Consider the following 24,682-nt stretch of genomic DNA (forward strand, 5'->3'; position numbering starts at 1 on the left):
GGTTGCCCTAATTCAGAGGAAGAGGTACGTCACTCTCCTGCAGGACAAATTATTAGAGTACTCTTTCTCTGAAGACCGAATATTCAGAGGAACCAAGGGACTTCCTTTTACTTAAAACATTCGTGCTGTCGTACAGTATGCGTCTGGTTGTTGCCTGCAAAAGTCTTAGTTCATTTCCAGCCTAAAATTGAAGAATCACGCTAATTGAGAGCATTCAGACCACTAAAAACAAAACTTTTACCTGCTGTTACGATTGCACTACCTTAGAGCGTGTATTTATTATATTCATCATCTCTCAATTTTATGAATAGTGCTGTCAAGTTTCGCTTGAAAGTATATTGGAGTCCAATTGTCTTGCCTTCTAATTTACTTCTGAAGCATTTATTATCTTCTCCTTTCCTGAGGATACAAACGAGCGAGAAAAGAAGTGGCCCTCAAGACGGCTTAGAAGCCCCAAACCTTTCAAGCGATTCAATTAAAAATTCTATATAACTAGCGTCCGATAGTCAGCTAGGTGCTGGCACTCATAACCCAGCCGAATGCTTCTGAAGCACCTCCTCAATATGACGCTTTATAGGTTCACTTATGTTGATCGTAAAGTATCCTTCTTAGATCTTCGCTTTTGTGGTGCTTTCTAAAGAACTGCACGTGAAACGCCTGTCATTTTCCATGCTCGTTGAGCGGGGCGATTGGGACGGTAGTAGAAAACCATTTGGTCGATACCACCGTGCGCAATAACAAGAACGTCTTGTCTGAAGCGCCTGATAGGAGCCCTTTCTCACCTTCTGGTAAGCTTTGGGTGCCACTGGAATTATGACAACCGACCCAGCTTGATGACTGCATGCCGCAGGCCTCCTCTGAGAAATCTGCCAATGGTCAGAACGTTCACTCTTTTGCGCTGCTGAGAAAGAGCGCTATGGTGGGCTGTCGAAGAAGACCACTTCGGGACGCCATCACCATTACGCTTTTTGTGCTCAGTGTTTTCTCTGTCCAGGTAAGGAGCTGTTTTCTTCTACTTCTTGGACTTGTTACACAAGGGCTCTCTTCTTTATTTCAAACTATGTCAATCCCGGGATCACTTCGTTACAAGTTGGGGAGGAGGAATAACCGCAAACTTGACAGGACTGAAGATCGAGAAGAGGACAGGACGAGCGGTTTACCGCTCGTCCTGTCCTCTTCTCGATCTTCAGTCCTGTCAAGTTTGCGGTTATTCCTCCTCCCCAACATGTCTGACCAACTGGCCCAAAGCTTCCCCTTGTTGAACTTCGTTACAAAGCAATTACGAGCATGCACAATCACCAATTTATGAACTCAGCTTTCATGTGGTCAGCAATTTATAAATATTGTATAAGTGTAAGCGTTTCTTCGGTAATATGTTTTATGCAACACTGGTCCTGCGATATTGGCAGAGGATCATAGCTGAAGATGATGCGGAGAAAGTGCTGTGATGACTTAAAGAAGATGTTCAGCTTCATAAGGACTCTAAAGCTGCACCATACAGCGTGAAGATGTTTTTTTATGGCCTTCCCACTTTTTAGATTAGATTCATAGAGTACACGCAAGCTATGCCCATAAACATTCTCGTTTTTTTTAGCAGCTTCAGCGCATTCAATCACGCAAGTGGCAAATCTGGATCACCTCGCTTGCCGAAAACAGTCTTGGCTTATTGCAAAAAATTCGTGACGCAAGCTTTACCTTTATTATTAATGAATTAAATATGCATCGGGTGGGAGAAGCAATAGGTATTACTTAAGGCAATATTGACGCTCTCTCGGCTCTGTACATCGCATAGTCACGTGATATCTGCAGCTTATGGAACAAAGCTTACGAAACCTGAGGAAAGAGCGTACAGTTCTTGTGGCTCTCCCTAGCCCTCAAAAAGCTACAATAATAAAAAAAATTGAAGGAAACGAACGATGAAGTAGGGGCAATTCGTGTTAGGTGCTGGCTGAAGATATCAACTTAAGCATAAAGTTCCAACTTAAGTATCAGCTTAAGTATAAAGGCCGCGGATCCAGCAGTAAATTCATAAGCATTTCTTCTTGCACTCTTCGCAAATACTTCGGATGGTGATGCTTTGGAAGTGACTTTAGGGCTTTTAAAGAAGAAGAAACTATCATTTTGCCACTACTGTTTTATCATAGTGGAAAGAACAACCCAGACATCAATCCCAGCGGTGACATTTGTAAATATAAAATCTGTGCCTGCTTTCATGTGCGATAGCAGCATTAATTTAATTCTTCATACTTTTTAGCCTTCCTTTTTAGTGGTATATGCTTCTTTTGAAGAGGCTCTAACGGACGAATTCTCTTTCACTTTCTGCATCATATGTCTCCATCTAGGCAAGACGCTACAGAGTGAATGTACGAAGTGAGTTTTTACTATTCCCAATTTGAAATGTAGAGAACCTTTTCGTCATGGCTTTATTGGTGTTCACCGTGAACTATACAAATTGCCAGCAGCTTTTGCAAAGACGGATTTGTAATTAACTCGGAAAGTTAGCTTGAATTGTAGCCTATTCTTGTGTGAACATTAAACTTATTCAAATGAAACATGCGGGTGACATAAGCAAGGAGCACAGCTTTTGAACGCAGGAAATCTACAGACGGACCGTCGAAAATGTAATGATACTAAAAAACACGAGAGATATTTTCTCTAACACTTTGTACGGGTGCATTCTTTTGCTTTAGAGTTTTATAGCTTCAGTATAGTTGTCATTAGTATCCTGGAGCAATGGAATGGCACAGCACAGCCTTTTAGCATTATAGAATGCATTCTTTCAACATTCACGCTCAGCAGGTAAGCATATCAATTATTTAGATTTTCCCAATAAATGTTTAAATGGAAGTTAAATTATTATTTCTAGTGAAAACACGCAGGACTTAAGGAAATTTCCGCTGTTCGGTCACGTGCGTCAAATCATTGACATTGGAGAACAAAACAGCTTCCATCCTATTCAGCTAGCGAAAGAGGAATAGCCTCTGATTCTGTTTGCCTTGCGGTTTTAATTTTGAATTTTGTTTCCTAGTAATACTTATATTCTGTCTTTTAGGTTGTGGACTCTCTCAACCAGTCGGCAAAATTATTAACGGAAAAGAGATTGCAAAGGTCCAGGTCCCTTGGTTGGTAAGAGTTATGTGGCGAAATGTATACGTTGCATCGTTTGCCTGCAGTTTGCTGACTGTACAAAATTTGCAGCGCTGTGTATTCATACAAGGAAAACAAAAATATGGAGCCGAATTTCGTAAAGGTTTTGTGAGGCTGCAGAACTTCGCCTCTGCTGTTGGTCTGCCAAATATTGGTCACACAGTGGCCGGAAACAGCGCATGCTGAGTGGCAACCATGATTTTAATGGCGCCAGCTACAATGGTGGCGACACTACCCACTAATTGGGAGAGAACTATTACGACATTTCGTCACTGTTGCTGAAAATAAAAGTGGAGTGCGTGCAGAGAAAACAAGAATGCGGTTTGCTTGCTCCGAAAACAAAAACAAGGTAAGGTAAAGTAACTATGAATATCAAGTATGATGAAATTTAGCAGTTTCATTTGCGGCATTGCGCAGAAGCTTCTTGATTAAATATTGGATTTATAGATTCATTGTGTGCCTGCCTGTTGCGCTATGTATTGATCATTATGAAAATACTCGTAAATAAACAGACGCTCACCGATTTTGAGCCAGCCAGTTTAGATTGTTGCTGGTGGCTGACCGAGTATGCGTAAAAGTGATACTTAGGCGCATCATCATTTACTTTACTTTTGGGAGCAGTTCAGGACAAGAGTTCTTTTTTTCAAGATAAACCCATAACTGAGAACAATGCGCGAGATCGTTAAAACGAAGCCCAGTAAATAATATACAGTGAGCATTTCCTTAGTAAAGAATGCTTCTTAAATTATTTTCGACCTGTGAAGCTGGTAAGTACCAAACACATGACTGCATCGAGGCATACTAACCCTCCACTTTTCCTGAAACCCAACTCTTAAAAAAACACACCATAGATATCTTCTCTTTATTTCCTGGGTGTTTGCAATATCTGCAAAACGCGGCAAAAATACTACTTCGTGGGAAGGCTCTCCGTGCAAGTGGTCCAAACTTTTCCAGCTTTTACAAGTGAAGCTTCCGAATCGTTTTCGATGGTATAAAATAACTCAGCTTCCTGCAAATTGGGCGTCTAAAATTGAAACATCGTTTCAAGGAAATGTTAAGGTTTATTTACCGAAACCCTCGCGACTGAAATTGCAAAACAAACTCGTCTGTTCTGGCAAAAAAAAAGTAATAATTGCTAACTCTACTCGCAACGTGCAGTGCAATTGTTCCGCCAGTATTTTGACTAATTGTCTTTTCTGCTACATCCATCAAAAGTCAGTCCCTTGAATATTCCACGCACGCTGAAGGAAGCGACATCTCTGTAATTACAGCCATGCATTGATAGTTTGCAAGTTACGCTCGAAAGAATGACTAATGGCCAACCTTGCGACATCCAAAACATCCAAAAAAGAAGTGCGGCTAGGTAAACAGACGAGAGAAAGTTGTGGTGTGCTGAGCAGAAAAATTCGAATATTTCTTGCAGATATTAAAAAGAAATGGTGTAGTTCAATTCAATATTCACACGGGCGCACAGTGGTGGGGCTTGGCGAGTCAGTCTTTCACTGTTGAATTAGACAATGAATCCTTGGGATGCTCCTAGAGACATTGCTTATAGCAATCCTGCAGAGTAAAATTTTGCTGGCAATAATCAGAATGTTCAGAATTGATAACAGTTTGCTCAAACATAGTAGTCATGATGCTAGGAACAGGACGTGCGTGGAGATTTTTTTCTCCTGCTCGATAAATAATGGAAGGTTATTTCAAATTTGTGCATTGTGGACAACTTTACTTGCAAAACCGCCAATCACTCTCTCCGCTAATCACTCTCCGTGCACGCGCAGTGGTTTCGCGTGCAGTGCACAGCACTGTGTTCACAGGATGCAAGTTCTCTCTAACGAGAAGAACAATGAATAGTGAGGAAAGTTTTTAAAACTAGAAAAATAACCTAAAGCCACTAACAAGATTTAAAAAAGGGTCAGGTTGTCCACAAAGCGAATTGAAAATTTTCACTGTGCAATATTTCAAGAGATGTACTTTCGACCTTCACATCTTGTTATTATGCCGCTATTGGCGCATAAAGTTATGGACGTCAGAGGCCATCAGAGATTATTTTTATTTATCGAACATTAAAATTCACTGCTGCTCTTTGCTTTCGTGCGAGGATTCAATAACTGGTTTTTATGGCAGCCGAGACAAGCTCTGAAGCTTGACTGGTGCTCTAACGAAAGCAGGAGATCTCAATTTTGCACTGGGTACGATCAAGGGAATAAATTCAAGTTGATAAGTTCGTCGATTGAATTTTCTTGCAAGAAAACTGTTTATTAGAAAATATGCCTAGGTTTCCAACGGTCACAGCGGGGCTTCAAGTTCGATATCCTCCAGCGAGCACGCAAAATGAGACCCTGTGTTGACTCATATACATTCGGAATACTTAAGTTCACAACGACAAAGCTTCTGATACAACCACATGCTTTGGAATGAGCCACAACTGTCTCAGTCTGCAGCTGCTCTTAAGAGCTTCAGGTAAGGAACTGCACCTTCTGAGGAATTGGCGCGGAGAGTACCACCGTTTAATAGCGCTTCCAATATTAGTCATTCAAAACACATAACTTCAAATATATTTGCCATGTTTTTGTTTGCGCAGTCACTGAAGCAAAAAAGTCCTTTACTGCTCCCCTGTAGTGGAGATGCTTGTAGTGACAGCATTTTGAAATAAAAAGCACTTTCTAATTTTTTTCATGCAATCGTGTCTGTTTAGCTGATGTATTTGGTGCAAAAGTAGATGGAACTTGCAGAATTTTATATCTGCGACGACATTTCTTCTCCTCATATAGGTGAAAATACTCATGTTTCCTGTCGGGAAAAGCGCAAGGTTCTGCGGCGGAAGCATTATAACTCGAAATGTTGTTCTCACTGCAGCCCACTGCATCTACAAAAGGTAATGCTTCCACATTGCCCCATAGTGCTATCAACGCTTTCTTTCAAGTCACTCAAGAACAGTGTTTATTACAGAAATAGTTGAAACCAGGGTAACTGCAAACATTAATTTGCAGTAAAATTTCAAGGTCTGCTTTTCTTAATCCGCACTGGAGATGTATACCTTGCAAACTAAAATGTTGATATGACAGGACGAAGCGTTGTTGCTCTAAGGCACTTAATTTTACACTCTAAAAGGGAAATCAAGATTTTACATGCAAAATCCGCTGAAAGGAGGTCAGCCACGAAGGCCTTTGTTGAGCCGCGGACATGGGTCTAGCTGTGTAGCCCAGTGTAGCTCACAGCAGGGGTGACACGACACTGGGCTGTTAGAGGATAATTTGCAGTCAGCTTAGCTGATGATAGTAATGTGCTCCAAGACGACGTGACAAGGCTAGTGCACCTCACCTGCCTATGGCCGTTATGGCCTCCATACGTCTTATAGTGGAGGTGAGATGCGGAATGCAGCCCATACGCCAGCCGTGATACATTACGTGATGCTTCGGCAACGGTGAACTCCTGCCATGCATGAGGAAGAATGCTTGGCGTTTAAACAGTTCGCCGTCACCAGATGGACGTAGAATATGTTCTGAAGTATGGCAAACGGTAGAGGGGAGCATTCGGAGCAGAAACCCACTTTCCTATGCCAGCACTGTCCACAGTACCTCCGGCTGCTTTTCGTGCGCCGGCGGATGGCCATCGGGCTCGCAAATGTAGAAGAGCAGCGGAAATGCCACCGCGAGATATTTTCGTGAATCGGTCGGGTTTTCTGACTGAACAAATGCTCGCCAATCGTTTCGATCATTTTAACTGTTTCTCTCTCCTACTAAGCCTGAGTAAGACAATGAGGAACGGCTTATGCAGAAAAGTAGAAGCACTTCTCATGCACAAAAAAAATTGAACGGAAAGATCATCACCATTATACTATCCGTACCTAATGCAGAACACAGGCGATTCTCATGTCTCTCCTAATGTCTATGTCTTGCGCCAGCTGCGGCAGCCTTATCCTCGAAAACATTAGTCCCATGCGTGCAGACGACGTTTGGACGCGCCTAGTTACGCTCTGCATTCCGTTGGAATGCACTGTTTTTTCTTTAACGAGAACCGGTTACCTACCCTTCGCATTACGTGCCCTGTCCACGCGAGTTTCTTATGCTTGATTTCGACTGGAATATCGTTTCGTCGAGTTGTTTACAAGGCACACTTCTCCTCTTCCTGACTCTAAACGTTACACCAGCCATCTTCCCTTTCATTGCTCTCTCCATTGTCCTCAAATTAAATCCACCCCTTTCATTTATCCCCGAAGTCTGCGTCTCGCGATTGATGGCAGGAAAATGGTCGATTGTAAAGGAGATACTCCCTCTGGTCCCTTGATTGATTGAGCTATACGGTTGTTCTTGATATCTTAGCAATTACCTTAGTAAATTTGTTGATGGTAATTAAATGGTAATTAACAGTAACTTTTCTGGTTCTATTTTCCTCTCAAGTTTTTGCCCTCCCGTTTTTCTACGGACTAAGATAAAGTTAACGTTCTTTCAACACCCCGGTACACTGGAGGGCACGAGCCATTGTGTATAAAGGGCGGCCAGTTTTCCTAGCACAAACTCTCCGCCGTCCTTGACCACAGTTCTACCGTTCTTGTTTACTTACTGTGCACCCCTGCCTTCTTCAATATCACCGTGATTATTTCGGCTGCTTTATACTACGATTTATTTTCCTCCTCATCTACTGAAACTCAGTCAGCCATAATTGAAACATTTCCCTCCTTGTCTTTGCAAGTAAATGTGACATTTGCGTATGCCTAGTTTCCCCTTAACCGCTTTTAGGCTACATCCTTTCTTCCGCGTATTCTGGATTTTCACATTTAACAGTTGCTTATATCAGTAGCCAACGCTTACTAAATTTCACTGCTCTCCAAGATTGATTGTGTTTATTGGCGTTATAGACTTTTAGTCTTTGGCGTTTCTGAATCAGATATTTGGGTGATAGAGCATACCCGTATCCTTTCTGGGTGCCGTACGCACAGCTTATACTGCACAATCCGCAATGATATTTTTAAATCAACATTCGCTTTTTGACAGTACGAACATTGCCAGTTTTAGGTTAGGTATTCTCAGCAAGAAAAGAAGCATTAATTGCCCCAAATGTATTTAAAATGGAAGCAAATGTATGCAAAAGCCTTAAATATATTTATGACGACAAATCTGATAACAGTTTTTATTGTTTTCATTAAGGAGCCTAGGCAAAAGACACGGTCTGAATTTTCATCCTTCGTTGAGATAGAGGCTGGACCTTTTTGCAAATTTTAATAGTAGTTCTCGGAAAAGTACAGTGTGACAGAGCAAAAAAATCGCAAGAATGAGAAGCGCTTTGATAAACGTCGGCGAACACATGCGTCCTTTTTTTCATCAAAGTGAAAACTGCGCCAAAACACGGCCCGTGCATATAACAATTCAGGGAAGTTCCAGCACGTATTCTTTTTGTAAAAGCACGAGAACTTGACTACATATATAAAAAGGACACAAATTACTTATATTTTGCGTTGTTTTAGTATCTAAGTCACCTTTGGAAGCAACATGTCTATTTCAGGTAGAGCACCTTTATCGTCCCCCATTTAAATTGCCGTGTTTCTCATTGGCGTGAATCCGCAATCGATTACATCTATGCATTTTAATGGACAGCAGCAGAAGATTTTGTGCACTCAAAGTTCGTTCAGAGTAATTTTGTGTAAGTCATGCTTTATATTTTTAATCTCGAAGAAACAATTGCATGCTTCCCCCTCATCATAGAAGTCTAGTACGCATTCACACTCCATTCGCCTTAGTTAGAAGTGTGAAATATTGCGATCTATTTGTTTGTTAATGCAGCAGCTGGTTTTCACTTCAGGCGAAGCATGAAGCCGGTACTGAGAAAGTAAATAAGTTAAAAAAAGCGGCATGAGCCAAGGAGTTTTCACATCACCGGTTTTTCTTGACTATGTCCTCACTTACTGGAAGCCAACAAAACGCAAAAATATTTTTCTGCAACCGAGAATCTGTGTCACTCAGATAATCTAAAAAAAAATTCCGAATCTACTTCGTCCGACGCTCTGCAGTCGGAAACATGGGTTTACAACATATCAGTCTTCAAACATTGCGATACAATTTTCTAACAAAAAAACCTTATGACATTAGATGGAAATATTTATTGAACATTGAAGAAAGAATACTGGTCTGAATCTGCCTTTCTTGCGTTTTTGATGTTCCACACGGCAAGAGGCGAAACTACAAAAGAATTGAGAGTTTTCTTCAACACCACTGTCGGCAACAAGGGTCCCTGCATTCGGGTGGAACGAGGTGTCATTCACGAGAAGTACTTCAGCCCATACAAAGGATATGACATCGCTCTTTTAAAGGTGTGTATATTAGCGCTCAGAAATGTGGAGATTGCCTGGTGGCGTTTTCGTTATTCTAAAGTTCGTTCACATTGAAAGCGGCTCAATACGGAACTGAACGCTTACTTTCATCGCCACATAACTCTAGTATGTAGATTTGCGTCTGATTGCAGCGGGCCCGGGTACAGCGTACTTGTGAAACACTGTACGAGGTCTGTTAGAAAAGTATCCGACCTTATTTTTTTTTTGCGAACACCTGATGGATATGAAACAAGCGCGCTTGCACCAGCAGACCTTGAACCGTCGTGCACATCCACGAATTTTTTCCCGCCTGCCGATAGCGTCAGTCGCTGGGAGGCAGCGTTTGAGTGAGGTAGTGCGCAGTGCTCTCGTCGGTTTTTTAGTGCAAGCAAAATGGCGGTGCGACAGGAGCAGTGCTAATGCATCAAATTTTGTCAGGAACGGGGCGACAGCTAAGTGGAAACCATTCGGAATATTCAGACGACTTTCGGTGACGATGCTTAGAGCAGCACACAAATTAAGCAATAGTACAACTGGTTTAAAGATGGCCGCACATCGCAGGAGAGCGAGCCACGCTCCGGTCGGCCATCAACATGCCGAAATGGCCAGGTCACCGCCGAAGTGAACGCTCTGGTGATGCGGGACCATCGTGTGACTATCCGAGAAATTGCGGAAGAGGTGGACATCAGTAGGTTTTCTGCACATTCCATTATCACCGAAGATTTGGCCATGAAGAGAGTTGCGGCGAAATTCGCGCCGAAGCTGCTCACGGTGGAGCAAAAGCAGCTTCGTGTTGAAGTCTCACAGGACACGCTGGATTCCACGAACAGTGACCCCGACTTCAACAACACCACAATCACTGGTGACGAGTCTTGGGTGTACGGGTACGACCCGGAAACCAAATCCCAGTCGTCACAGCAAAAGCATTCCACGTCCCCAAGACCAAAGAAGGCCTGTAAAGTGTTCAGCAACGTCAAAGTGATGCTGACTGCTTTCTTGGACTCTCGCTGTGTGGCACACCACGAGTACGCACGCCCCAGGGTCAAACAATGACCAAAGAGTACAACAGGGATGTCCTCCGTCCCCTACGTGATGCTGTGCGGAGCAAGAAACCGGAGTTGTCAACAGGACATTGGCGCATCCATCACGACAATGCTCCTGAACATTCTTCGCACTTTATTCAGACTTTTTTGGCGAAAAACCAGATCCCTGTAGTTCAACAGGCTTCTTACTCTCTTGATATGGCCCCTTGCAACTTCTGGTTGTTTCTCAAAATCAAGAGGCCATTGAAAGGAGCGCGATTTCAGACAAGAGAGGACATTATGGCTGCAACGACAGCTGAGCTAAACTCCATTCCGAAAAAGGCCTTTTCGGAATACTTTCAACAGTGGCAGCACATCTGGTAGAAGTGTGTGCAGTCCCAAGGAGACTACTTTGAAGGTAATTAGGTTTCCAACGCTCCAGTTATGGATTTTTTTTTCTTCGGCCAAAGGTCGGATACTTTTCTAACAGACCTCGTATTATCACCTGTGCTATTCTGTTATGAGCTGATACGATGTGGGCATGCAACACTACCTACTGTGAGTATGTCGAGCACCTAACAAAGGTTACGTAGTTTTTGCCAGGACAATACTGCTCGTTGGCAGGGTAAACATATATAATTGTATTGATTTGGTACCCTCCGTAAAAAGTTAACTGTATTCGAAAATTCAGATATTATCGCTCTTCGGTGAGCTACAGCAGGACTACGTCATTCTCCTCAAACGGTTCGTCTGATTGCATTTGTGCAGCCCATAGTTTATGATCAAGGAGTTGAGGATGTGCTATGTCAGTAATGTTAGCATGTTCATCAGCGTAAAGGCCCAAACAGGTGCTGGTGAATGGATTTACTCAAATTCATTGCAAGACCACACTTGAAATGGTCTAAGAGAAAGTAACATGTGCTTCGACACAAGTGGAATTTTTAAGACTGTATTGTGAAGTATGTGCGAAGCTATGGACCGGGCAACACTATTTTCATTTCTTGTTATTTTGCTTAAACTGAGGCTTGTATATTTGAGACATTTCCTTAACGTCACGGTGGTGATACCTTAGTACGTGCCGTGAAGAATGCGTCAGTAGTAATCGTAAGAAATGGGAGGCGATTTCAAGGCGATAAAGGCCTTCACATTTCAAATTTATATCCTTTGCCTACTGATCTCTAGCTCGAATCTGTTCTCTGCGGATATCACTCGACGATCTGCGAAATGCTCCCTGAAGGTGAGACCGGCTCTCTTAAATGTATTAAAAATAGACACTATTTCCTCAGGTACAAAGGCGGCTCTTTTAATGATTTGGCTCGAGCAGACTTTAGTGAGCAATGTATATTACATACGTCGACGTTTCAGTGCGTCACGGTTTGATCAGAACGGTAAAAGCGGAATAACATACTAGGCGTATACCGGTGTCAAAGAAAGAAACGTGTAATCACGCCGTCGAACCATAGTTTGTGCTATCTGTTAAAGATCCTGGGCACATGATTTAGAGCGCGATTGCTGCTTCCGAAAGAAGAAAAAATACTCGTGTTTTGTTGTGCAGCAAATTCGAACAGATGCTATGTCCTCTACATCCTAGTTCGGGGCAGGACGGGAGAAGAGCGGTGCTGCTTTTAGCCTATAGGTGCTTTAAAATGTCCCGTTTTCGCGTGTCCTTTACTACGCTGGCCTGAGACCTTTTTCTGTTAAGCCACGCTATTCTGAGCGCTGTTAGCCCTTGTAGGACACGAGGAGTTTGCTATTTTGAGCTCACTCATTCATGTGAATTCAAAAGCATTTATTTGGGCACTTACAGTACTACTTTGACTTTGTGGGCAGTTCTTGAAAGAATTTTATATTTGGAAGGTTCGGCATGATTGTGCTAGCGTGTTCCGTTTTTTTTTTATGATAAAGGATTTGTATATTTGGCACCTCACAGTCCAGGAGTGCCAGTTTTTTTATACGCGACGCGTTTCTTCCCGTTATGTTGTGTGGCGAATATCGCCTTCACAAAGGCTTGCTCAAGTAAAGTATGCAGGCTGTAGATTTTTCAAACAAACGCTTTTGTTTTAATTGCAACACCATGCTTGTATTTTTTTAATGTTGTACCTTACAGAGCAATAAGACGCCTAATTCTGCAGGAAAAGACATCTAAACGAAAATAATAAACCTCTCCATAAACTAACGAAATGAAATTTTTATGGAAGAGTTAAAACCTGCTCAAGAATGCTTTGAAAGATGCTGAAGCTTGTAGTGCAAACGGACAAGTATCTACTCAATGCGATTTTTAAAGCTACCTCACATTTCCATCACGAGGAACAAAACTTTTGAACACGTATGAATGCCGCAATTAGAAGTAGAAGTGGTTATCACAGGATGACTATTTTTTCAGCTTGAACAAGCCCTGCCGAAGTTCAACAGGTTTGTCAGGCCAATCTGCTTACCAAGAAAATACGAAAGGACGGATGAAGGTCCAATGCTTTTGGCTGGATATGGCACTATTAACTTCAGTAAGTTAATCGTCATTATTACTAATGACTGTAATTAGCACACTGGTTTATATAATAGCATCCGCAAATGCTCCCTCAGCTGGCTTTAGTAAAGGAGAAAGCGCATATGAAAAGTCAAGAGTTAAAGTTCCTGTGGGTACCGCTTTAGGAGCCACAGTTGATTGCTGTGCTAAGGTGCATGGGTGGAGTTTGAGTGCAGCTCGGAAACTGAGGAAAAATCACTTCTCATTCAATGTTCTCAAAGATAATGCTCTAGCCAATCGAAAAAACAGTTAATTATTTGTTTATAAAGATACTCACAAAAAAGCATAACTCAAATTTTAATTTGAGCCTAAGGCTCTTTGAATACGCCATCTCCTAATAATAATAACGTTATTCTTTAAGTGTGCCGTATTCATTGGCAGAGTATACGCTTCTACAGCCCCCCCCCCAAAGAAGGCTCAAGCGTAACAAACAGCCAGTTTTTCTCACGAAACACACATTTAGAATATTTTGTTTTCACGTTCATTCATAAAGTCCGAGAAGGCAACGGGAGCTGAACATTTCAGTGTTAATTAAGGTGGTCGTAATGTGGCGTACATACTCGACTATTTTTTGGTAAGCCGCCGCGGTGGCTCAGTGGCTATGGTGCTCGGCTGCTGTCCCAAAAGACGCGGGTTCGATCCCGGCCGCGGCGGCTGGAATTTCTTTGGAGGAGAAATTCTAGAGGCCCGTGTACTGTGCGATGCCAGTGCACGTTAAAGAACCCCAGGTGGTCGAAATTTCCGGAGCCCTTCACTACGGCGTCTCTCATAGCCTCAGTCGCTTTGGGACGTTAAACCCCATAAACCATAAACCAAACCATTTTCTGGTAAAATTTCAATCTGTTATCAGTCGCCCGACGGAAGTTACGAGCAGCTGTGTGCAGTAGCACACCCTAAGTGAGCCGACGCTTTCAGAAACTCGGTGCTTCCAGTATCTGAACAACTGCCCTACGACATCAAACGCCGTGTACATGTACATTGCTTCCTTATCTTGCATAAATTTCGATACGGTGAGAGGAGATGATTGTGAGGGACAACCAGTCGCACTTTTCAAGCGTTTCGATGTACTGAGCGACAAATATAAGAGAACACAAAATTATTGCACGTGGTCTTCGTAGAAACAATTTTTTTCGATGATCGGCTCTCGTGGTGACTTCGTGCGAGGTCCTCGATTCGTTTATAGCTTTCAATGTTACCGAGTTAGCGTGCAAACGTGCCCTGTCTGTCTGAATGCCCTCTTTGTCTGAATTCCCGAGAAGCACAGCTGTTGGAGACGCACTCGATGATTAAGAACTGTTGGAAATTGCATTGAGCTAGCACCGAGCTGTTACATTTGTTTCCATCGAATTTTGTTTCCATAACTGGCAGTAGTGCGGACTTCTGATCTGTATCATATCTTTTTTGTAACCAACAAATCCAATAACTCAGTCAGAGAATAGTGCCGCATAAAGGAGTTGTTAAACAAGACAACGAGGACAGTCAGAATTCTTGCTCTGTAATGCACTGTGAAGAATTATTTAGCCAAGCATATCTGGCCCAAGAGCAAGCTCGATTGCGCTGCACTTTCACCTCGCTTTCATGGCTACCTTTTAGAATGCGCGGAGGCAACTTTGATAAACACGATAAAAATCTACGCTGCGTGAATAAACGTACAGTCAAGCGCTAATGCAAAAAGCAACGTAATCAAGGCAAACGATTTTAAAGGATTTTCAATAGTGATCTTTTTGACCGTTCCAAAATTCATACCAGAGTTTCCTCTAAGACTGGCGATGAAAATTTCAAACAGCTGAGCTCAATAAAGAGTTCTCGATGCCTGACGCACAAATGAAACATCATCGCCACATAGAGATTCGGCAAAGGAAGGAGGTCACGATGTGTAATGCAAAAAAGTTTCTTTAAAAACTGAGAAAAGAGGGCACCATAAAAGCCCTGCATCACTATAAAAATTACCAATACTGCAGGAGCACCTGTTAATGAGGTCGGTTTATAGCAGAAAGTACTAGCAGAAAACAAGAAACGGCACGTGGAAAGCACAGAGGACGTAGGTGAGGGTGAATATTTAATACGACACACGAAGACAGGCTAAAGGAACTTCAAATTTGAGGTTCTTATACTCTTCATTGTGTTCCTTTTTTGGTTGGCTACTACTACCATTGAATAAAATGTAGCGGTTTCTCAGCCTTGTTTGAGAAGCAAGGTCTCAGGATACAACTGCTGTGGCTAAGAAATGTCAATTCGTTCCTAAAAACTTGTCACAGTCTAGACATATCTTTGACACCATTGTTCTTGGTGAAAACTTTTAAACTTTTTCTCACGAACCTACAAGGTCCTTATTGTTAATAAGATGTGAAATGATCTTTTTAAATCGATTACTGTGGTCGCACTGGTCCTATTAGGTAAGAGTATTGGAGGAACAGTGTGTTAGTCCATTCTTTTTATTCATTCTCTCTCGGTCAGCCAATACACGGCCAGTGTACTCAGAGAAAGTACCACTGATGCTGACAGCTTAGCTTATGGATAAGTATTGGCCTCACAAAGTGAAAGGTATTCATAGAACAAATGTCTCCGATAACGCAGTGCCTATTGTGAATCCTCACAGCTTGCCGTCAACTCATATTCTAGCCCAAAGTAAATACACCCCCTCTCAAGCTTTCCTGCATGAGAGTTGGCTTTTATGCCATGGAGTTGACCAGTCAAGGCATCCATAAAGGTGTAAACTTCCGCAAGACGAAAAGAACCCTTATCCCAGCCTTCCATTCATTTAAGGTACTTTTCATGTTAAAGGTCTCAGTGACCGATCAATACTCGGCCCAAGAGCAGACCGTATGGCCGAAGGACGTGACGTCATGTCACAGCGGTGGCTGTATTGGCTGCAGTAGTCCTTTAGATTGCAGAATCTTGTCGTTTTTGAGTTGTGTCTGACTATTGGCAGACAAGAATGAGCAGTTACCAGCCAGGTGGCGTTTACGGCAGAATTTCAGGGAATGGAATGAAGCACAGCTTCGTAGACCTCAAAGGACGGATTTGGTTACGAATTATAACTGCGTTTTTTCTGACGAGAACATGTCATAGAATTGGTGAATACAGAACGGCGTGACTAAAATTAGTGCAAATTTCATACTCATACCCATTTGACCGTCCAGAATATTGTGAATGATCTATGAAGGACAGATGCAGCAAACAATAGATGGGAAGCGCTAGCACTGGCTAAGGAACGAACTACTGCAATGAGGCAGTGAGGCAGAAGCCCTTAAGCCAGCTAACGATAAGACTGAAAGTAAAAGAGTTCAGCATCTCGCTAGATAGCATAAATTCCGCTTGAACATAGGGTGACAAGCATAGTGTAGAACGAAAAAAAAAAACGATAATCTTCGGAATGTAATCAAGATGTGTCCAATAGTTGCAGAGAAGTAGTGGGAAGCTGTCTAGCAGAGGAAAGATCTGATTAAAACAGATAAATAGCTGGATCATCGAACTACGCCGTAAGAAGAGAACTTGCAAAACTGTCAACTCTTAAGTGCGAGGCAGTTGAACTGGAGGCAGAGTAGTCTTCGCGATGAAGATCTGCAGGGCTCGTACGACCAGCCCACAGCTGGGCGTCTGGGGTTAATGTCTCACCCTCCGCAGCATCCGAGACAAGTATAGTGGCCCCGGCTATCATTGTGTTTGTTGGTTCTTCAAAGCTGCTGGCATGCCAATTTATCGCTTTGCTTGGGATGTAAAACGCCACCAAGTTTGTCTTGTTTTATCGCATCTAGGCGGTGCCGATTTTAAGTTGTTCAAGAATGTTATAGTAACCTCGAACATCGTATCTCACAAGTTCGCTATCTGCTTTAAATTGAGCATGGCTGAGAGAGCAGGCATTCTGTTCGACCACCGCCGAGTACGCTTGTTGTTGCGGCACGGCCTAGCTATTCAGTTCTTTGCGGGCGCAATCCAGCCCAAATAAAGAGTTACATCTGAATTCTATTCTCACTGTATTCTTTCTCTCCGGACTGCAGTCACGACTACGTGAGAATATGAAGAGTATCGTGCATGTGCTGCTCAAAGTAGACAACCGATAAATAGACTCGCCCAATACGCAATACGTAGTAGGGGACGGCAGAAAGTTAGGTGGGCGGATGAGATTAAGAAGTTGCGGGGATACGGTGGCCGCAGCTGGCAAATGACAGGGTTTATTGGAGAGACATGGGAGAGGCCTTTGCCCTGCAGTGGGTGTAGTCAGGCTGCTGCTGCTGCTGATGATAATGAATACGCAACGGTGCTGAATAAGTAGGTAAATTTGTACAGTGGAAAGTATGGGTAGGCAAAAATCAACTATAAACACTCAGTCACGAACCACGTAGGAATTACGAATAATAATAAGAAATTAAAAGTACGGAAAAATTTTGACAATGATTGTAAAGATTCGCCGCGAAATTTATGAAGGAAATGAAAAGTATGTTGTGCTGGGGGGTGGATATTGCCCGGCAAATGAAGATGTGCCAAAGAAGGCTTCTACTAAATGAGAGGTAGCAAGTACAAAGGTGGTATTAAGTAAACAAATATACCAATTACGTAAACATGTGTTCAGGAGCGGCGGGCACGTAGAGCTGCAAAATTATTTATCCCGTGTACGCAATCCCTCACGCCATCGAATGTGCTGAGAGCTGGGAAAAGCGCTAAAAGTTTCTCAATTAGAAAAATATTCTCTGGGATTTCAAAAATTGCATACGGATGAGATGACTATTAGTTGCTTGGAAACTATTTGTGAAAAGATTGGCTAGTATTTGTAAATCAAGCGACTGTGCTGGCATTTCAAAACGTTTCTTTACACTGGGCGATATTCACACCATTAATGAGCTATTATGCGAACAGCAGGATATAAACAACCCTTGTATAGTGATTTGATAGACTGTGAGTATGCGTTTGATTAGGTCGCAACAGCAGCGTTTACGCCGACATTTTCCTTCCAGGCCTTAAAAGAAAAAATCAAAATGAAGAAGCAAATGTATGTGAGCTTTTCACAGGAACCGTTGTTCTTCATAAAACGTTTTATGAAAAAAATGAGGAATAATTGGGCATAGGAAGAATTAATCTCATTACTAATATTCGCCCAAATTTTCAGGAGGGTTTTAGGGAATTGTACTAAGAAATGGTGGGAATAAATTTTATTTTTGGGCGCCTCAGTAACCTCTATATTAGAGATGAGTTTATTTTCTTAAAAATGTATTGGACGAATTCCATGCCACGATTGACGATGTAAAGAGGTTAAACCGCAAAGTTCGCCTTAAAAAGTGCGGCAAAGCTCACTAAACTGGACTTCCGAACGCTGTATAATAACAAAGAAAGTTTGCCAGTGGTGGGCCATTGAAAGAGCAACCACTTTCATCTTTTCTGCGCATGGCTAGGCGAGTAAGAGTGAAGTGTAATGGATTTAGAAATACTGAATACTCAAAAATTTGAATGTGCCACTGTATTTTCATCCAGGCTCCCCCCTCCCTTCCCCATCTACGTATGCAAAGATTAAGGAACGACTTTAAATAAAGTTACATTATGATTTACAAATAGTTTAAAAGATAAGAAGAGGAGTACATACCAGTTGTTTTTGTAAATATGTTTTGTGTGCAGGCAGACTCAAAGTATGAGAAAAAGTGTCATCGTAGACTCAGTTTTACTTAAATTTTTAACACTGCACTTCTCATTCGCTGCACATAGGGCGCGCTTTCATATTGAAAATGGAGACAGCGGTATTGAAAAGTTTTCTTAATCGCGAACGATTTTAGTACCGCACATGTGTTCTGAATAAAGAACGTCTAATATTTCAACCCTATGTTTCCAGTCCCGCATGCGAGGTCGTGGCGCTAGTCATCAAGTTCCTGGCAAATGTGACGCAGCTGTAGCGTACGGACCCTTCACATGAGAATCACGTAGAGTTACATGCGATGGTCTCGAATTTTCTTTCCTGGACAACAGTGTTGTATCCCTGTGCTTGGCCGCACTAGAAGTGTAAAGCGTCATCACGTCTTATTGCCTACTATAGAGGCAAAGAGAAAGAAATGGCACTCACCGCATGCCACGCTTACCGAGATTCTTCTGTTTTGCTGCCCAATAACGAAAGTGATCACTCCCATCTGAAATTTCACCTTCTCGTCAGGCGGAGTGCCATACGCAACCGCTGCGTCACACATGGCAAGATCATCATGATGATCAATGCGGTGTCACCTGTGTGCTTAGATGTTTTTGTCTCGAATTTTTTACATATATGTCAGGACACCGGTGCGTTACTGAAATTTTACAAAGTGCAAGTATTTTAACGCCACTGCCTCTAAATTTTTGTTATACACATAAATGACAACTGCAGTAAATAAACAGGTGACAATGAATTTTAGTTAATTACTGAATTACAATTATTTTTCACCATTCCTGCCTGGCCGCATAATGCGTTTACGAAAATTACTTTTGTCTACTGCCCGTGGTACTTTCAGATCTTAAGTGGCTTAATTCGAGCCCTCTCTATAAACTCGTTGTTCTTAAATGTGCCTCCTTTGTTTTAGCGCCACCGAGCAGCGGTAATGCCGCGCAGACCGGCGCAATCATATGCAGTAGTTGGAAATCAAAGTCCAATCGCAATTCGAAATACGACTGCAGTTCTCTAAAAAAAAAATCAAATGCGAGCGATTTCTCTCTATGTTATAAAAAAGCAATAAACCTAAACATGAAATTTCCAGTGTTTTCGGCACGCTATTATTCCATCTGGCTATAGCGCCCTTTTTGATACCCATGCACATAGAAGCTTTGTTGCTCGCGCTCTTTCCCGACATCTCACAGCGCGCACTCACAGGAGACGCATGCGTCAGTAAATACTTTCGTTTTACTCTTAAAATGCCAAGTGTTGGGCCAAAGTTTTTCGTCTCACAAGCAATACGTTGGAGAGCAGCGTGCGGGCTCTCAGCGCCGCATCCTAGGCAACCGTACCGTTCGTTTCTTAGCGATTACGTGGTTGTGACGCCGCGTCCTCCAGTAAGAAACGTATTGGAGGTCAAAGGTAATTCCTTCTCCTACAGCCTAGACCGTGAGACCAGTGATTGATTACGATCACTGAAAAAACATCCGCTTTAGTTTACCTACAATTGTAGCAGATACAGGGAAGCTTTTCTCGGAGGTGCAATGATTTTGTCGACATTTTCCGTAATTATGAACACCATATCTCATATGACTTCTTCTTCATGCAGAAAACAAGGTCCCCCGGCATATTATGTACTACTTTACAAATGCATTAACTGAAGAAAAGTGTGACAAAGCCCTCGTCAAGCATTGGCCGAGCCTTAGGCTGAGCAGTTCGCAAGTTTTATGCAGTTGGAACCCTCATCAGTTGGCATGGATGGTGGGTAGATCACAGCACAAGTCTGCTTCAAACCTTTGTTGTTCGTGCTGTCATGAGGTGATGTCAGCTAGGGAACATACGCCTTCGTTTACGTAGCGACCATAAAGCATTTGCTTGCGCACAGTGACACCTAGTGTGCAGTCACTGATGCCTGGTTTTTTACGGTTCTCTCTTAGTAGGCATGTAAAAATGAAAAAATGTAAAAAAATCTTGTAAAAAATGATACCATATGGATGGTATTGAGTTTAGGAGAAATTATGTTAAAATATTCGCTCTTACAAATTTTAAAAGTATTTACGAAAGAAGCAAAACGTTAGATATATCCGTTAGCTGCTCTTATTTCATGCGAAACAAATGTTTCGTTTGAGCGCTTCGCTGCAACTGTAAGAAAATAAAAGAAATGACCGAATCGCACGTTGACTTCAACACGTCCACGAATATTTTTGTCTTCCCAGTGAGTTTAGTAGAAATAATGCCATTTTACAACACTCTTTTACAGGAGGGTACACTATGATATGCTTTCCACCTAAACGTGAAAGAGATAGGGGTGCCAGGGTACCTATTTATTTTCTGCTTATGAAGAACAAATTTCCGCTTGCCTTGAATCGACCTGCTGTCTGATACAAATTCCGCATCAAAGAATAATTCAGCACTTTAGAATGTTATGGAACGTTTGTTCAGTCATTAGGGGTAATTTTATTAATAGATTACGAGGCTAAGGAAATGTTAGTAATCAAGTTTGGTCTCTAATCTTAGTAGCTAATAGACGTCGGTGGCCTAAGGATAGTGAAAAAAAAAAGAATCTTGTCAAGCCAAACTCAGACGAATTAAAACTATAAAGGGATATTCAATAGTTATATGATATTATCTGCTGGGTTACACATTTGCATTGGTCAACGTGGAAAACATGGATAATATTTGCCACTATTTTTTTATAGTTTAGACGCGCACCGTTGTTCTGCGGGGATCATGAGCGCTGGAGTCGAACTGTTGTCTTTTTCTTTTTACGCTGGATGGTATTTTACAGGGTGACTCCGGCAGTCCTGTTACAAGAAGTCTACCGAATGGGAAGTCTGTGCAGTATGGAATTGTGTCCTTCGTCACGACGGGTAAAAAGAGTCGTGCACGGACGGTGCACACTCGTGTATCACCGTTTCGGCTATGGATCAATGAACACCTCAGGAATATAGACGAATGGGGCTTTATTGTTGCAAACATTGGGGGCGGTACTGATGGGCCATGCTACCGATGATGTCGGTGAAATATTGTTACATTCTAGGGAAGTGCAATAAATATTCTGAATAACTCACCATATATGCCCTGATTTCAACACCTTTCTTCCGAACAATCTATGCACATTAGAAGCACTTTGAATTAATTAATTAATTAATTAATTTAGTATTTCCTTAACCCTCATTTATTAAGCACAAGTAACAAAGGAGAAAGGAAGCAGGGGAAAAAGTGACGTTGATGCAGCTTGAAAGCCACCCAATGCCCTATGCCGTAGTGGATAGCCCCGCACCTGATCACAAGAGCAGTGGAAGAGCGCATGAACCGAAAAGGAATACATCCACAAAATATCTGCATCTAACAGTTCTGTTGCTGGTGGGACCCAAGTAAAGGTTACGCATATGATAAATATGCTGCTGCAATGCCGAGTATACAAACAGAACCAAGCAACGCGGGAACGAACACATCAGGAAGGGCGTTGACTCCAGAAAACGAAAAGTCTTAAAGGGGGCGGGGGGGGGGGACTCACGTACTGAAAATACCCCGTGGGGTGCATTGACAAATGCAGTAATGAGTGTACTCATGGCGCATTTCACTGAGCCTTTCAACATAGAGCTATTCACATAATGCAACACAAAAGGCAATGTTCGTGACACAGTTGGTTGAAAGCAATGTTTCGCTTATATATCAGTAAACAGTTGCCGATGTCCATGAAAGCATACCTTGAAATCAGAAATGTATTGCATCTGTCTAATATGAAGTAATTCTCCGCGTTATTACTGGCGCTAATTTTATGCCTACAATGAAGTAAAACGCGCGTTACTTCGATTTGGGTGGACTAGGATGATATTTAGCTCTAATATTTTATTTCCTTTATAAAGTTGCACATAGGCGGTGCATAATGCGTGTACTCTGCGTGCACTTTGAATAAAACACTGCTGAAACTAAGAGTCCAGACTGCCATATCTCAGCGTCCTAGTAATCTGTCAGCGTTGTGGGTGTACTTACTTAAAAGGCTGCAGAGAGAAAGTTTTTGGTTAGTATTTTTTTTCCTTTCAAGGAAGCCTAATGCTCTAATTGTGAAGAAAATGAGCTGAAAACGCCAGTGCACAGGATGATAAATTCATTACAATTCTCTTTGTGCTGGCAGTTCTGACGCCGGTCGGTGCCAGCTCTACAGAGAACTTTGACATCACGGTCGTCCATAAGCACTGCTACTTCTTCTTGTGAGGAACTAGTTGGTTCAGAGACGTCACAATTATTAGGGCAAGTGCAGATTGATGTCAATTGATGTGGATGAAAAAGTGGAGTAGCCTTTGGAAAACATTCTATAGGTTAAATTTTGTTCTACTCACGCAGGGACTGAAGGCTGCTCGAACGCATATTCTTACCCTTTTGAAACAAACCAAATAGCAAGATCGAGGTCGAAATGTTGGGTTTGTACCTCTTTGAACAATGAAGTTACTAGCGAAAGCCATTTTTGCTCAATCGGGCAACGTGAGTGCACTTTCGCCTGAAACAAATTTTTACTAAACAAATATAAATATTTTCAAATTGACTCCTCTACGTGACTCATCAGTTTTGTAATTCGGCTGGTGATTCTAAGCTCGTGAGTTGACAGCAAACTTTTGATCAGCAGCCAAGACCACATTCCTCAAAAGCAACTTATAGAACAGTTCTTTGCTTGCAGTGCCCAAGTATGGGGCTCGAACATGGATGGTAATGGCTTGAAATTAGCTTCAGCGTAGTGCGCATTTGGAAGGAGAACGATAGGGGTAACAAATACAGGAAAATGCACTGTGGGACACGAAAAAACTTCAGTTAAATATGTCTCAGTCGAAGTAACTGAACAATGGGCTTCAGCAGGGCATACAGGGTCTGTTCTGAAAGTAGTAGGACTGGTTTTTTCCTGGGCGAACGGGCGGACGAGAGGCGATCTGCGCGTGCAGAATCGTTCAAGGGGGATATTGGGAATGCTGGGAAAATCGGCAGTCGGCTCTCGGCCGTTGAAGAGAGCAGGTCGCTTGTACTGTGAACCCCTGTCGACACGTCTCGTCACGCAGAATTATAGAGCGTTTACTGAATCAGCGATATGCGATCAAATTTTGTGCAAATCTGGATAAAACGGGCAAAGAGACTCACGACATGATTAAGTAGGCCTACAATGACGCTGCCATGGGTAGACCAGGTGCTTTTTGAGTGACACAAGCTGTTCCGAGAAAGTCAGGAAAGAGTGAAAGACGACGACCCCTCCGGACGCCCTTCGACCAGCAAGACCAACGAAAACGTGTAGCAAATGAAACATTTACTGAACAGTGATTGTAGGATGAGTATCACAATGATTGATGATGACTTGAGCATCGCTGAAATCCTAGTTTTTGAGATCGTGACAGAAACTTTAGCCATTAGGAAAGTGTGCGCGAAGTTGGTGCCGGGAGTGTTGTCATAGGAGCAAAAGGCCAACCGGAAAGTGGTCTGCCTGAATCTTCTTTATCATGTGAATGAGGACCACAATTTTTTGCCCAGCACAAGGCGGCAACGCTGCCTCAGGCCCCTGCAGACTCTACTTGGCCCCGCCAGACTTTTTCTGCATTCCCAAGAATAAAATCGACGCTCAAGGGGAAACATCATGGGTCGGTAGAGGTGGTTCAACAGGCCGTGACGAGGGAGCTCAACAGCATTCCGGTCCAGGCGTTCATGGAAGCGTACGAAAACTCGAAAACTCATTGACAGCAGCGTGCAGGTGCGCAAAGGTGCTACTTTGAAAAATTCTAATCGTTTGTACTATTCTCTTGAATAAATTTTATTTTAAAAAATGAGTCCTACTACTTTCAGAACAGACCCAGTATGTGAAGGAAGCATATCCGATGGCCCCCTATATTAAAAGAGTGCATTCCAAGTGACGGTGAGCTTACCGCGGATTGACAGGCACTCGTATTGGCAGATCGAAATACAAATTATGCAAGGATAACGTGCATAGTTCATCCAGAATAATTTAATTGGAAATATTGTCACGTAGTGGTGACTGAAGTCCGGCGAACAGGAACACAGAGAGAATGTCTTCGAAACGAAACTCTTTATTC

The 24,682-nt window shown here is 42.4% G+C and overlaps 1 protein-coding gene across 1 annotated transcript; it reads left to right on the forward strand.

Moving 5' to 3' along the window:
* The first annotated feature begins 916 nt into the window (after window positions 1–916).
* On the forward strand, window positions 917–21,621 carry LOC149328763 (chymotrypsin-1-like). The gene is made up of 8 exons (XM_089561817.1): window positions 917–994; window positions 2,343–2,370; window positions 3,053–3,126; window positions 5,922–6,025; window positions 9,319–9,457; window positions 12,863–12,980; window positions 20,218–20,369; window positions 21,397–21,621. Exons 1-8 carry the CDS (start codon window positions 917–919, stop codon window positions 21,619–21,621), a joined length of 918 nt encoding a protein of 305 aa, XP_089417943.1.
* The last annotated feature ends 3,061 nt before the right edge of the window (window positions 21,622–24,682 follow it).

Source organism: Amblyomma mixtum, chromosome 9 (assembly GCF_055824585.1).
Source record: "Amblyomma mixtum isolate Tamu chromosome 9, ASM5582458v1, whole genome shotgun sequence".
NCBI lineage: Eukaryota > Metazoa > Arthropoda > Arachnida > Ixodida > Ixodidae > Amblyomma > Amblyomma mixtum.

Excerpts from the sequence above, each read along its gene's own strand:
- LOC149328763 (XM_089561817.1), top strand. The coding sequence starts at position 917 with ATGGTGGGCTGTCGAAGAAGACCACTTCGGGACGCCATCACCATTACG. Across the intron at positions 2,371-3,052 it reads CTACAGAGTGAATGTACGAA|GTTGTGGACTCTCTCAACCA; the intron begins GTGAGTTTTTAC and ends TCTGTCTTTTAG. Across the intron at positions 6,026-9,318 it reads GCCCACTGCATCTACAAAAG|AGGCGAAACTACAAAAGAAT; the intron begins GTAATGCTTCCA and ends CCACACGGCAAG.